General features: G+C 40.8%; 1 protein-coding gene across 2 annotated transcripts; it reads right to left on the reverse strand.

The window, feature by feature from the left end:
- Positions 1-1,272: 1,272 nt before the first annotated feature.
- On the reverse strand, positions 1,273-14,611 carry DYNLT2 (dynein light chain Tctex-type 2). 2 transcript variants are annotated; one of them, XM_045770625.2, is made up of 4 exons: positions 14,402-14,611; positions 6,377-6,583; positions 3,702-3,860; positions 1,273-1,550 (listed from the first exon to the last, which is right to left on the reverse strand). In XM_045770625.2, the coding sequence occupies exons 1-4, from the start codon at positions 14,513-14,515 to the stop codon at positions 1,440-1,442; spliced, it is 591 nt and encodes a 196-aa protein (XP_045626581.1). In that variant the 5' UTR covers positions 14,516-14,611; the 3' UTR covers positions 1,273-1,439. The 2 variants fall into 2 exon arrangements, with proteins under 2 accessions (XP_045626581.1, XP_087721840.1); XM_087865714.1 differs by lacking the exon at positions 3,702-3,860.
- Between the last annotated feature and the right edge of the window lie 40 nt (positions 14,612-14,651).

The following is a 14,651-nucleotide window of genomic DNA, read 5'->3' on the forward strand; positions in this document are numbered from 1 at the left end:
GGGAAGGCAAGAGAAAGAGCAGAGCGGAAGGTACTTCTGAGACCTCAAATCAGGTAATACCAACAGGTCACATTTTAGGCCGTAGGAAACTCCAGGGCTCTCTGAGGTGCTGGGCACAAGCGCTTGGTTATTAATTACCTCATGTAGTTCCCACACTAGCCTTAGAAGGACGGTATCATTCTCACTTTACAAATCATCTGTGGGGCCGTGCGCTTTACAACTAATGATTCCTGCAAGTTCAGCAGGAAGGTGCGTTGCTTACCAGGAGCTGCGGCACAGCCTCCTTACCACTGTTTCTGCAGCGACCGCTCACAACTGAGAACTCCCGTGCTGAAGATTCTTTGGGCGACATTGAGCATGTTTACGTTGCGCAGCACGGAACTGTCAGTCCTGGATTATCTAGGTCATGATAACACATGGAGTGAAAAGAAAACTCTCCTCTACCTTTCTACCTTCCAGTCTTTGGACTATCCATCTAATGGCTGTTTTAACCATCCATGCAGTTTGACATGGTTTTTCGAGTTCTGATTACAACTCTGAAAGTCATCTGACCACAGACGTTATTGGTTGCCTCCTCCAAGCCCACCCCCTGCTTCCTTGCTGGGAGAGCCCTGATAGTCCTGTCTACTCTTTTCATGTGGTCATGTGCTCCAGCAAAGGGGGGATGCAGCCCCAGCCCCAAGGAGTGAACTATGACACGTCTAGTCATAGACAGGAACACGAGTAAATTCTATGAAGTTAAACAAATGTATGTAAAAGTCTGGGGGGAGAGGGGAAAGACACAAACAACCTGGATCCCTGATCAAATGCCTGGAAAATAAAATTCTCTCTTTTTTTTTTTGAAGCAACTAGATTAGGTTTTTCAGTTCTTGCACCTAAAAAGAATTTAACTAACAGACTAACAAAAAGAATGACCACCCTTTAAGCATTTTGATTGGTTAGGGATGTGTTAAATACATTAAGGTCTTTATTTCAAACTTGTAAGTCCTTTCTAAAGAATGCCCGTAACGTATTAAAATGCCATTTAAAAATACAACTGCCCTTAGAAGTTTTCCAAAATCTATTTTAACATTTACTTGACACATTATGATGTTGTGTCATAATTTCCTGTAGCAAATTCTAGTTGTCTTAATTCTAAAAATAAGTAATTTCCCTATATTAGAATCCACTATACGCATTTATATACTCATATCTATCTATCCCCATATGTATCATTCATACTTTTATACTTTGGGGTAATAGAACATCAATAAATATGATAACTAACAAGTATGAAGGTAAAAATCTGGCTTTTACTTGTTTATTGTTAAAAGAATACAATGAAGCTTCAACTGGAGGCAAAAGTATAGCTAATCAAAACTCCTATGAAGTTTGCAAATCTTCAAAGTCACGCATCTCGGGAAAGTGGAGAGGCAAGCACTCCCATACGTGTTAATGAGCTATTCACAATAGAGAGCAAACACCAGGGCCAAGGCGACGTACGTTTCTGTTTCATGTTTCACTGCAACCCAGCTGTCCCACGCAACATCCCAGATCCATCTGCTGGCAATCTGTGATACACAAATTTCAAAAGACCAACATTCAATCGAACATATTAAGAAGTAAACTTCTATAAAGTCTATAAAGTATCTTAGAAAGTGATATTAAAAAGTAATTTGTCCAGTTTCCCCTTTCCTGAAAGGGCCCCTCTTCTCTTCCTGGAGTGGTCCTTCTCTGGCACAGGGACTGGACCTTAGCAGAGTGTCTGGGGGCAGGGATGGGAGCCCTCTGAAACTGGGTCTAAGAGTTCTGCATACAGTACTATTCCTCTGTGTTACAGGCCCTGATATGGAATTTTCCTTTCCATCTTTAAAAAATTTCAAGGGAAAGTCTATTAGAACCTTGTTTTAAAATAAAGAAATGGCATTGATTATCCAAGCAGGCAGTTAGAGAAAATTCTAAATCATTTGCTTCATTCACAAGGCCATACATGATTTGACTACAGCCTACTTTTCCATGGTGGATATAAATGGCCACAAACATTTTGTGGTTTCTCCAGACCTTGAGTATGAATTGGCCTTGGGACTTGCTGTGAGCAAAAGAATGGGACATTGTGTGACTTCCAAAGCCTTCAGAGGTCTTCTGCTCCCACCTGCTCAGAACCCTGTGAGGAGACCCCCACATAAGGAAAGCCACTCAGCCCACTGGAGGACTGTGACTCAGGAGCCCCACCCAGCAGCCAGCACCAGCCAAAACCATGTGGGTGAGGCCGTGTTGGACCTGAAGCACAGCAGAGTCACCAAGGGGCTGTGAGTGCGTCAGGGAGAACAGTTGGAAAAGCAGCTGTTGCAGGTGGGCTGACCCACAGAATGGTGTTCTAAGCCGCTAAGTTCTGGGGTGGTTTGTTGTATGGTACGATTAGCCAATGCACATCATACCCATGTCTGCAACCAAAACATACGGCAAGCACACAGGTTATTAACCAAGCACACCAGGTTCCCCGCTGCCATGGCAACTTTGCACTCCCGTGTTCTCTGGTTGCCAAGTCCTTCTCCCGGATCTCTGGCACAGCTGGTTTCTTCTAGCAGAGGGCCTTCCCTATCTCCAGACAATCCCAGCGGCCACTCTGCCACTCTATCACATTGCCCTACTTTAATCTTCTCCACGTGAGAAGTATGTGCTAGTGTTCTCCTCTCCCTGGGAGCCAAGGCCACCTGTCTTGCCGACTCCCGTGTGGCCAGCGCCCCTCCGCCTGCTTCCACGAAGACTGCAGACCGTGCCCGGCTGCCACATGTTGACGGGCAGCTCACTCAAGCTCACGTGGCCTAGTGTATCCGTATTTGTAAATGACAGTAATTGCCTTGCTTCTTACTGAGGACTGTGCCAGAGACCAGGTGGAGGGCTTTCTTACAGACTACCTCACTTGACCATCAGGGCAGCTGCGGCCAGTAGGTGTACTGTCTCCATTTTACAGGTGAAAACAGCTATGCCCAGGCCGCAGGCTCCAACTGTCACTGCCAGTGTTCATATCTAGGTCGACTGGATTTCGAAACCCTGGCTGGCCCACTGTCCATCCCATTCTATTTCTTAAACTTTTTTTTTTTTTTAAGATTTTTATTTATTTATTTGACAGAGAGAGAGAGACAGCCAGCGAGAGAGGGCACACCAGCAGGGGGAGTGGGAGAGGAAGAAGCAGGTTCCCAGCGGAGGAGCCTGATGTGGGGCTCGATCCCAGGACTCTGGGATCACGCCCTGAGCCGAAGGCAGACGCTTAACGACTGAGCCACCCAAGCGCCCCCCCATTTCTTAACCTCCGACCTGCAATTGTTTCCTTTCCTCAAGTACAGTAAAAACTCTCAGAGAATCATGGTCTGCGTCTCCCCATTTTCTGTCTTTTTCTCAGTACCTAATCTAACTCCCTTTAGTGCTCAAAATAAACTTACTGGTTACTTATCAAATAACAAACTGTCAAAATTAGTGTGACCAAGGAATAGGGTAGTCATATAGTTTAATAAATTATCAATAGAAAATTGCCATTTCTGGGTTAGTACTTTTCAAATAACAGGCAGTGAAGGAAGATACAGCTAACAAAATCATCCTTTGTCAGAGAGGCACCTGGGGGCCTCAAAGTGCCTGGGAGGCAGGTGGCACAGGAATGGTCAGGTCACTAGAGGGGACACTGGAGCACTGGCTGATAGATGCTGGGTCAGTGTGCTACTCACATTTATTGCCTGACCAGTTTTTTGAATAAATAATACTTTTATAATGAACTTGTAACGGTGGTACCCAAATTCTTTCACTGCTGACAAGATGTGGTCTGCTAATTCAAGTGACAAATGAGAGAAGACTTTATCATCATATTTGACATCTTTAAGACTTTCCTTTAAAAAAATAGGAAAAACATCTTAATTTTCAAACCAAATATTTTCTACATAGAAATTCAAGAAAACATATATCTAAATAATACATATAACTTAAAAAAATACATGCATTCCTAACCAAATAACATTAAATGAATGTTGTGCTTACCAATTTATTTCAATAACAATGTTGAATAAAGTTTATTTTGGTTTTTTAATTACATTCAATTGCTCTTCATTACCACTCTTAACCTCTAGGTTTTCCTTTACTAGGTCACCCCATCAAACACTGGTGGGGACACACAGGGGAATTTTAAAACAATGCTTCTGGGAATGCTTAGGTAGATGAAGGAAATCTTTCTATAATTTCCGTATTTGCTAAATCTCAGACTTGAGTTTTCCTAAAGCCTGGGTTTCCTGGACTGGAGCCTGTATTATATGACTCCTGTCTTCACCAGTCTCCCTGAATGAACGCCACTTCTCTAGCCCTCTCCCCATGGCTTGGCACTCTGTGGCTCTCTCTGTGGACTCCGGGTGGATGCTGAGGAGACCCCAGGTTTCCTGCCATGTCTGCTGTGGATTAATCACATCTGGGGAGACAGAGATGAGCCATGAAGCACTAGGCTTTCCCACGGCCGGGAAGCAGGCTGGCCCACCTCATGAGCAGACTGCAAGTGCCTCTGACTTACCCGGACAATGATGAATTAACTCGGTTCTGGGTCCTGCAATAACGAATGAACTCCTACCAGCTAATTTTATAGGCAAGTAAAACCAAATATATTGTTCTTTTTTTTGGTTTTGATTCCCTTCTAGAATATGGTGCTGGACCTAAAACTGGGTCTAGAAGCATTCGTTTCCCTCAGGCACTGGCTGTGGTTCTTTCAGTCATGTAGCAACATCCATTCTCTCTTCTGAATCTGCCTAACAGACCTCAGGCTTCGCCCACCACGTGCTCCTATTTAATAAAGAATGAGCACTTGCTGTCGGAAGACACCCACAAGCTCCAGCAGTACAAACTATTTCTTTTCTTTTTTTTTTTTTTAAAGATTTTATTTATTTATGTGACAGAGAGACAGCCAGCGAGAAAGGGAACACAGCAGGGGGAGTGGGAGAGGAAGAAGCAGGCTCCCAGTGGAGGAGCCCGATGTGGGACTCGATCCCGGAACGCCGGGATCACGCCCTGAGCCAAAGGCAGACGCTTAAGGACTGCGCTACCCAGGCGCCCCAGTACAAACCATTTCTGCATCAAGAACTATGCTGAATTTTCCTTGAACCCAAGGGAAAAATCCGTGGCCTCCTTATGACCCTGACCTATCCACCTACATATCCAATCAGCTGTTCCAGGCCCTATCATGCTCGATGAAATTCTGTAAATTAACATATGTAAATACAGTTTGAAATCCTACTATACCCAATAAGTCTGAACTCAGTCTATGTGGTAAGACCAAGCAAGAGAAACACCAAAATGTATATTCTCATGTCACAAATGCTTGCTGCTAGTGTTTAAATAAGAAGGTAATCAATAATTATTTTATTGTATCAAATTGAGTTGAATTTATTTCCTGAAGCAATGAGCCATCTGACAATGATTAGCTCAGTTTTCTGTCTATGGTAGTAGAGGGAGGCTACAGTAGGCCCCCTAAATATTCTTCTGTATTAATAAAAGTTAATTCATTTAAACAATAAACTTTAATAGGATTAAAAAAGTATTAATCATTTATGCAAAATAAAGAGATGCTTTCTTCCCAACAGCTAGCTCACATCAGTTGTGTCTGAAGGGATGTACCTTGTAAACTGAAGGGGGAGGGAACTTTGAAACAAGGAACCTATCTGAGGTAGACTCAGGCTTGGTGGAGCCCCCAGGGGGATCTGGCCATCAGAAAATGCCTGGGTGCCTGGTGCCCAGCACTAGAGACCAGATGAAAAGGGGATTCAGAAAAAGTTGTCCCTCAAACTTTCTATAAATAAAAAATTTTAATTTGCTCCTTTAAGAAAGATGATGAAGGAATTCTTTCCATCTGAACAATGTAGCTTTCAGATACCAACATTAGTATAAATAATGTTGGTATTAATATTAGTCTTACAGTATTTCATAAAATTGAAGAAGCTTTTTTGGATTAGCCTGGAAACAACTGTCTTAAATGACCTTTAGATACCAGTCAGTTGAAAGAAGGGAACCTGTGCATTTGTTGGCAGTTGCCTGTCCTTAAGACGCTTTAGTGTCCAGGAACCAACTTTTCACACCCATATACAGAGCAGTGTGTTTTGTTTAACTCATTCCTCCAAATATGGGAAAACACGAAACCTGAGAGAGAAATAATTTATGGGTAGTTAAGAGCTGAAATAACAAAAGAATTAAATCTAGCTCACAGCACTGATGTGAAGGTTCTTGAGTAGGACTACAGAGTACTTTTTTATTTTCAGAGATAAATGCTACAAAAAACATCAATCAATGAAATATATGGCCATAAATCTTAATATAGTTTATCAAATCTCCAAAGCTAAGATATTGCTATTATATGTATTTATCAACCTACCTTTAATATCTGCTGTACTTTAGTTTCTACTGAATGAGCTTGGAATTTTTTCAACGGCTGCATTCTATATGAATTAGCAAACTTTAATTTTGCCAGGGCACTCTTCCATTCTTTACCTAGATCAGCAATTGAATCATCAAATGGAGGCTCTACATACTGAACATCATGAACCGATTCTCTCAGTCTTTCCTTTAAAATCTGTGCATACTGAAAGAGGGGGAAGGGAAAGAGATTACTTTTTTAATAGTAAAATGAAATTTTAAAGATTTTTTTTAATGTATTTTTTGACAGAGAGAGACAGCCAGCGAGAGAGGGAACACAAGCAGGGGGAGTGGGAGAGGAAGAAGCAGGCTCCCAGCGGAGGAACCTGAGGCGGGTCTCGATCCCATAACGCCGGGATCACGCCCTGAGCCGAAGGCAGATGCTTAACGACTGAGCCACCCAGGCACCCCTAAAATGAAATTTTAGATTTAAGAACCCTGGTACCATGGGGCATAGCTGACACAAAGTTTGGAAATCCATTCTAATTGACTTCTGTGATAAAGAAGTTGCTGAATCCTAGATTCACTGATTCACTCCTGGCTACCGATTGGGCAAAAGGAAAAATAATAATCTAGCAAGCTAGCTATCATCTATTTATCTATAAACAGAAATTTGCATAGATAACATTTAAAATATCCATAGAAGATACAAAAAACCAGAAACAAGAGAGGCCTCCAGGGAGGGCAACTGGTGCTAGGAGGCAGGTGTGTAAAGAAAACTTTCTTGTTCTCTACCCTGAGGTTATGAAAATATTATCCTTCATTGTCTTCTTACAATTTTAATTATTTACTTTTATTTGTCTTTGAATAAATACCATTATTTACATAAGTCTTTACATAACATTTACATAAGTAACATTACATAAGTCTTAAGTTGAAAAGATAGCAAAATGAATTGATGTGGTACACATCAAAATTTTATGCTTTCGACATTCAACATTCATTCTGTGACATTCGACACTCCTTAAAGAAATGTTTATTGGTGCCTAATATGGTCCAGATAAATGTTCTAGGCTCTGAAGTTACAGTGGTGAGCTTTGTTGTAATAGCTAGGGATTAATTGTTCGGCTTATGTTAACTCATAATCAAGGAGTCTGCATTCATGCAGGGATCATTCCAATGGACAGGAGGGCTGACTGACAATTGAAAGCATATAGGAAAATGAATAAGCGGATTTAAATAGTAGCAATTGCTATAAAAATAAAACCACCTGACTTGGTAGGAGCTCATTGGGAGGGACTAATTTAGACAGAGTGGCCAGAGATGGCCCCTCTGAATGAAGTTAGATTTGGGCTGAAGCCCAAAAAGAACAAAGGCTTCAAGGCAGTGTGTTCTAGGAGCGGGTTTGTGGTCAGTCTGGGTCAAGTGTTCCGAGTGAGGCAGAGTGGTGACATGAAGGGAGCTAGCAAGGCAACCAAGGAGCAGGTTGTGAAGCACTGAGTAGAATGTGGTGAGCAGTTTGGATTTTATTCTCAGAACGGTGGGAAGGTGCTGGAAAAATTTAAGGACATGAGTGATATGTTCTTAATTACAGTTCTAAAAGGTCATTCTGGTTGGTGTGGTGAACAGATTAGGAGATCAGGGCTTGGATGAAGATAACTTTATACTTTGTAATGCTTTTTACAAATAACATTAAGTAATTCTGTAACTTTGTAATAGCTTTTCTAAACAGGAACATGGTTTACTTTGGCATTTATATAAGAATTTTTATTTCCAAGTAATTAACACAAATCTTTCAATTTCTTCTGAAGCATTTATTCTTTTGTTATTTTTTTTGATGAGGTGTTAAGGTGATTTAAAAACACATTTTATGTTTTTAGGAGTTGTTTTTATATAGGATTACTGTTGCACCCAGCTCTTAAACTTTTATTTTGATGTTTATTACCTCTAGATTTCTCTAAGTATGTAAAACAGGTCTACATATTTCTATCATCCCTCCTAATCATATTTTACTGCAGAGGTCAATAGTTTAAAATGTAAATATCAGAAATCACAATCCTAGGAGTATTGTGAGAGTATTTATTCTCTATTTTATGCGGCAGAAACTGGCACTGGAGCAATACTTCCCATTCTTTGCCCCGAGGGGTTTATCTGATTGGCAGGTTGGCAAGAGAAAGAACATGTTTAAGTGCAGAATCTTTCAGCTCTTCTCTTGGCATCTGATTATAACAAGTACATATCATCTATTCAACCACTGCATACATTTCACAGAGCTAGCATCATCTTAGATATATATCATTGTCCAGCTATGGCCGTGACTATTTGGTGAGCTGGTTTAATATGAGTAGAAATGTTATTATTTGCCAGTCTATTTTCATCACTAATAGTTTGTTAATATGGTTATATGATTTTTGAATGTTTAACCAACCTTGCATTCCTGGAACAAACCCCACTTTAATATAATATACTATTACTATTATTATTATCATTATTTTATTGGAATTTTATACCTATTGACCTCCTTCACCTATTTTCTTTTTAGATTTCACATATAAGTGAGATCATTCAGTATTTTTGTAACTTATTTCACTTAGCCTACTGTTCTCAAGGTCCACAGATGTTATTGCAAATGGTAAGATTTCATCTTTTTAAATGGAGGAATAAATAACTATTTAGATTGTTCTCATGTCTTGGCTATTTATTGTAAATAATGCTGCAATAAACATAGGGATGTGTGTATCTTTTCAAATTAGTGTTTTTATTTTCTTTGGACAAATACCCAGAAATGGAATTGCTGAATTGTATGGTAGTTCTACTTTTAATTTTTTGAGGAACCTCCATATTGTTTTGCATGGTAGCTGTACACATTTACATTCCCGCCAACACTGCATGAGGGTTGCCTTTTCTCCACATCCTTGCCAACACCTGTCATGTCCTATATTTTCGATAATAGTCAATCTAAGAGGTGTGAGGTAATATTTCACTGTGGTTTTGATTTGCATTTCCCTGATTAGGGATGTTGAGCATCTTCTCATGTACCTGTTGCCATCTGTATGTCTTCTTCGGAAAAATACCTATTCAGAATTTCTGACCATATTTTAATCCATTTGCTAGGGGATTTTTGGTTTGTTTGGTTTTTGTTTTGTTTTACTGTTGAGTTGTAGGATTCTTTACGTATCTTGGATACTAATCTCTTATCAGTTATATGATTTGCAAATAATCTCTATCACTGAGTAGACTGCCTTTGCATTTTGTTGATTTCCTTTGCTGTGCCAAAGTTTTTTTGTTTAATGTAGTTCCACCTCTTTATTTTTGCTCTTGTTGCCTTTGTTTTTGGAGTTGGATCACAAAATCATCACCAAGACTGATGTCAAGGTGTTTACCACCTATGTTTTCTTTTTGGAGTTTTATCGTTTCAGGTCTTACATTCTTTAATCTATTTTGAGTTTATTTTTGTGTACATGTAAAACGGTGGTCCAGTTTTCCCAACAACCATTGAAAAGACTGTCCTTTCCCTATTGTATGTATATTCTTGGCTCCTTTGTTACAAGTTAATTCACCATAAATGTGTATTTCTGGATGCTGTTCTGTCCTATTGATTTATGTGTCTGAGTTTATGACAATGCCATACTGTTTTGATCACTAAAGTTTTGTAATACAGTTTGAAATCAGAAAGTGAGATGCTTCCAGCTTTGTTCTTCTTTCTCCATACTGCTTTGGGTATTTGGGGTCCTTTGTGATTTCATACAAAGTTTAGGATTATTTGTTCTGTGAAAAATGCCATTGGAATTTTATTAGGGATTACACTGAATCTGTAGGTTGCTTTGGGTGTATGTATATTTAAACAATATTAATTCTTCCAATCCATGAACATTGAATATCTTTCCATTTATTTGTGTTGTCTTCAATTTCTTTCATCAATGTCTTACAGGTTTCACTGTAGAGGACTTTTACCTCCTGGGTTACATTTGTTCCTAGACATTTTATTCTTTTTAATGCAATTGTGAAATGAGGTTGTTTTCTTAATTTCTGATAGTTTGTGTATAGAAATGCAATAGATTTTTTTTCATATTGATTTTGTTGCCTGCAATTCTGCCAAATTTGTTTATTGAATCTAACAGTTTCTTGGTGGAGTCGTTAGGATTTACCATATATATCATGTCATACACAAATAGTGACAGTTGTACATTTTCCTTTCCAATTTGGATGATTTTTCTTTCTTTCTCTTGCCTAATTTCTCTGGCTAGGACTTCCAATACAATGTTGAATAGAAGTGGTGGGAATGGGCATCCTTGTCTTGTTCCTGAACTTAAAGGAAACACTTTCAGCTCTTCACCATTGAGTATGTTCATTGTAAGCTTGTTATATATGACCTCCATTATGCTAAGGTATGTTCCCTTTAAACCCACTTGGTGTCCTTGTACAGTTTTGGTATCAGGGTAATGTTGGCCTCATAAAATTAGTTTGAAAGTGTTCCTTCCTCTTTTATTCTTTTGAAGAGTTTGAGAAAGATTGGTATTAATTCCTTCAATGTTTGGTAGAATTTACTAGTGAAGCCATCTGGTCCTGGACTTTTGTTTGTTGGGAGATTTTTGATTACTGATTCACTCTCCTTACTAGTAATTGATCTGTTCAGGTTTTCTATTGTAGGAATTTATACATTTTTTGTGGGTTGTCCAAATTTGTTGGCATATAACTGCTAGTAATATCTTATATTTTATGTTTCTACAGTTTCAGTTGTAATGTTCTTCATTTTTTTTTCTCCTGTTTCAAATTTCTTATTTATGCCCTCTCCTGTTTCCTTGGTGAATCTAAAGATTTGTCAATTTTGTTTATCTTTTCAACGAACCAGCTTTTAATTTCACTTATCCTTTCTATTGTCTTATTATCTATTTCATTTACTTCTGCTTAAATATTTCCTTATTTTTACTAACTTTGGATCTCATTTGTTCTTTTTCTAGTCTTTGATGTGTAAAGTTAGGTTGCTTATTTGAGATTGTTTCTTGAGGTAAGCATTTATTGTTATGAAATTCCCTCTTGGAAATGCCTTTTTGCATTCTATAAATTTTGGTATGTTGTATTTCCACTTTCACTTGTTTCAAGGAATTTTTAAATTTCTCTTGATTTCTACAGTGACACACTGGTTGTTCCATAGAATGTTTTTAATCTTCACATATTTGTGAATTTTTCATTTTTCTTCTTGTAATTGCCTTCTAGTTCCATACCACTGTGGTTGGTAAAGATGCTTGGTATTTTAGTCTTCTTAAATTTATGAAGACTTGTTTTGTGACCTAATGTGATAGCTCCTGGAGAATGCTCCATGTGCACTTGAGAAGAATGTGTATTCTGCTGTTCCTGGATGGAATGCTCTCTATATATCTGTTAAGTCCATCTGGTCTAATGTGTCACTTAAGGATGATGTTTTACTTTTTGTCTGAATGATCTACCTATTGATTGAAGTGGGGTATTGAAGTCCCCTATTATTATTACATTGCTGTCTCTTTCCCTTTATGTCTTGCTTTATGTATTTAGGTGCTCCTATGTTAGGTGCAGTATATGTATTTAATTTTTCTTACATGTTGTTGGATTTAATTTGCTATAGTTTCATTCAGAATTTTTGCATCTGTGTTTATGAGGAAGTGTTTATTATCCTGGTTTTGATAGCAGGGTAATGCTGACCTCATAGGATTAACTGGGAAGAATTCCCTTTTCTTCAATTTTGCACAACACTATATAGTATTTGGCAGAAACTCACCAGAAAAGCCATTTGGGCCTGGAGTTTTCTTTATGGAAAGGTTTTAAGCTAGAGATTCACTTTCTTTAATAGATTATAGGGGCTATTCAGGTATCTATTATTTCTAGAGCGAGCTACGGTAGTTTGTTTCTATGTATTAGTTGGCTAGAGCTGCCATAATAAAAGACCACAGACCAGGTGGCTTAAACAACAGAAGTTTATTTGCTCACAATTCTGGAGGCTGGAAATCCAAGATCAAAGTGGCAGTGGGGTTGGTTTCTCCTGAGGCCTCTCTCTTGCAGATGGCTGCTGTCTTGCTGCATCTTCACATGGTCACCCTGCTAGGCATGTTCTACCCTGTGTGCCTTAATCTCTTCTTACAAGCACAGTAGTGAGACTGGATAAGGGGAAACCCTACCAGTCTCAATTTAACTTAGTTCTGTAAAGGCCTATCTCCACATATACTCACGTTCTGAGGTACTGGGGGTAAGGGCTTCAACATATGAATCCTAGGAGAACACAATTCAACCCATAATAGTGTCCTTCATGGAATTTGTGCATTTCATCCAAGTTGTTGAAATTAAGATCATAGCTGTTTTTAGTATTTCCTTATGACCTCAAAATACAGAAATACAGAAATTTTTCTTTACTGCTCATGATCTATCTATAAAACAGATTACCAGGCAACACAGCTGATCCTTGAACAACAGGAAGGTTAGGGGCACTGACCACCCCCATTCAGTAAAAAAAAAAAAAAAAAGTCTGTAACTTGAGTCCCGCAAAACTTAATAGTGTACTGTTGACCATAAGCCTTACCAATAATATAAACAGGTAACAAACACATATTTTTAATGTTATATACTGTATTCTTACAATAAAGTAAGCTAGAAAAATGTCTTTTCATTTGTTACAAATCTCCAAAAAAATTTTCAGTACATTTATTGAAAATAATCTCTATGTAAGTGGATCTGCATGGCTGGAGCTCATACTGTTACGGGGCCAAACTGCACAGCATAGCTTTTGGGGGCATGACACTCCACCTCCAAAAGATTAAGGTTTTCAGCCTCACTCTGCCCTTTCTCTTCCTTGTGTGAAACTGCTCTATTATTTTCTTCCTCTAGTCTGTTCTTTCCTTTGTAAAATGTAGACATCGCAGAGCTGTCATTAGAGCCAAGTTTTGATTCCTGTTTTATTCCTAGAAATATTTTAGGATCTTTCCTTATTTCTTTCTTTCTTTTTTTTTTTTTTAAGATTTTATTTATTTATTTGACAGAGAGAGAGAGAGACAGCCAGCAAGAGAGGGAACACAAGCAGGGGGAGTGGGAGAGGAAGAAGCAGGCTCATAGCGGAGGAGCCTGATGTGGGGCTCGATCCCACAACGCCAGGATCACGCCCTGAGCCAAAGGCAGACGCTTAAGGACTGAGCCACCCAGGTGCCCCTGTTTTAGGATCTTTCAACATCAGCGTTTTGTCTGCTCTCTCCTTCACTGCGTCGATTATGGATCCCATTAAGTAGGTGGGAAAGGAAACCTTGAGGCAAGTGGACCAGGAGTCCCAGAGCAGATGCTAGTCTCCGCTCTAGCCTTACAGTTCCCTATCCTTGGACAAATTATTTCCTCACTTAACGTCTCAATAAAAGGAAAAGTCTCGATTACAATAATGGTTTTCGAACTATGGCCTCACAGAAACCCTGGTATTATTCCACCCATAAAAGTGAACGGCATCTTCCATTAACTCCAGACAACAAGTCTCGCATTTGGTTTTTCCTCCTGCACGACCCTCAAATACTGAGACTGCAGCTCTTTCTGAAAACTCAACACATCGGACCCTTGTCCTGGTCAACGCAGCACACATGCGGCCTTGAGTGCAACGAGCCTCTCACAGCCCCGCCAGGAGTGTGAGCCCTCGAAAGCACGAGCGCGGGGAGCACGAGGGAGGAGAGCAGGAGCATGGGGAGCACGGGGGGGGGGGGGAGCAGGAAACTGAGGAGCACGAGGGAGGGGGGCGCGAGCGCGGGGAGCACGAGCGCGGGGAACACGAGGGAGGGGAGCAGGAACCGGAGGAGCACGAGGGAGGGGGGCGCGAGCCTGGGGAGCACGAGGGGGGGAGCACGAGCGCGGGGAGCATGAGGTAGGGGAGCACGAGGGAGGGGATCAGGAACAGGAGGAGCACGAGGGAGGGGGGAGCACGAAGGAGGGGGGCTCGCGAGGGAGGGGAGCACGAGCCCCGGGAGCGCGAGGGCGACCGACCGGCCGCTCACCGACACCCGCCCCGCAGGCCACCGTGCTCCCGCCCCGCCCCCGCACTCACTGCCTCCCTCTCGAACATGCTGGGCCTCCTCTCCTTCCGAGGCTGCGGCGGCGTCGGCTGCAGCTGAGGTGCTGGACTCGGGGATGACTTCCCGCCTCGCCCGCGTTTCTCCATGCCCTCCGCGCTCCACCACGCCCAGCGGCCCGCCTCCACTCGCCCCAAAGGCCTCGGCCGCTTCTCTGGAGAGCTCAAGTCCCGCGCCTGCGCCGCGCCGGCACGGAAATGCTGCTGGGAGGGAGGGGGCGGGGCG

This window comes from Ursus americanus, chromosome 11 (genome assembly GCF_024610735.1).
Source record: "Ursus americanus isolate L20-20 chromosome 11, mUrsAme1.1.p, whole genome shotgun sequence".
In the NCBI taxonomy this organism is placed as follows: Eukaryota; Metazoa; Chordata; class Mammalia; order Carnivora; family Ursidae; genus Ursus; species Ursus americanus.

Bases quoted from the DNA above. Each gene is read 5' to 3' on its own strand.
- DYNLT2 (XM_045770625.2), bottom strand. From the start codon at position 14,515: ATGGAGAAACGCGGGCGAGGCGGGAAGTCATCCCCGAGTCCAGCACCT. The intron at 6,584-14,401 runs GTGAGTGCGGGG...CCCCTCTTTCAG, and splicing joins GCATGTTCGAGAGGGAGGCA to TATGCACAGATTTTAAAGGA. The intron at 1,551-3,701 runs GTGAGTAGCACA...TGTGTATCACAG, and splicing joins AAACTGGTCAGGCAATAAAT to ATTGCCAGCAGATGGATCTG.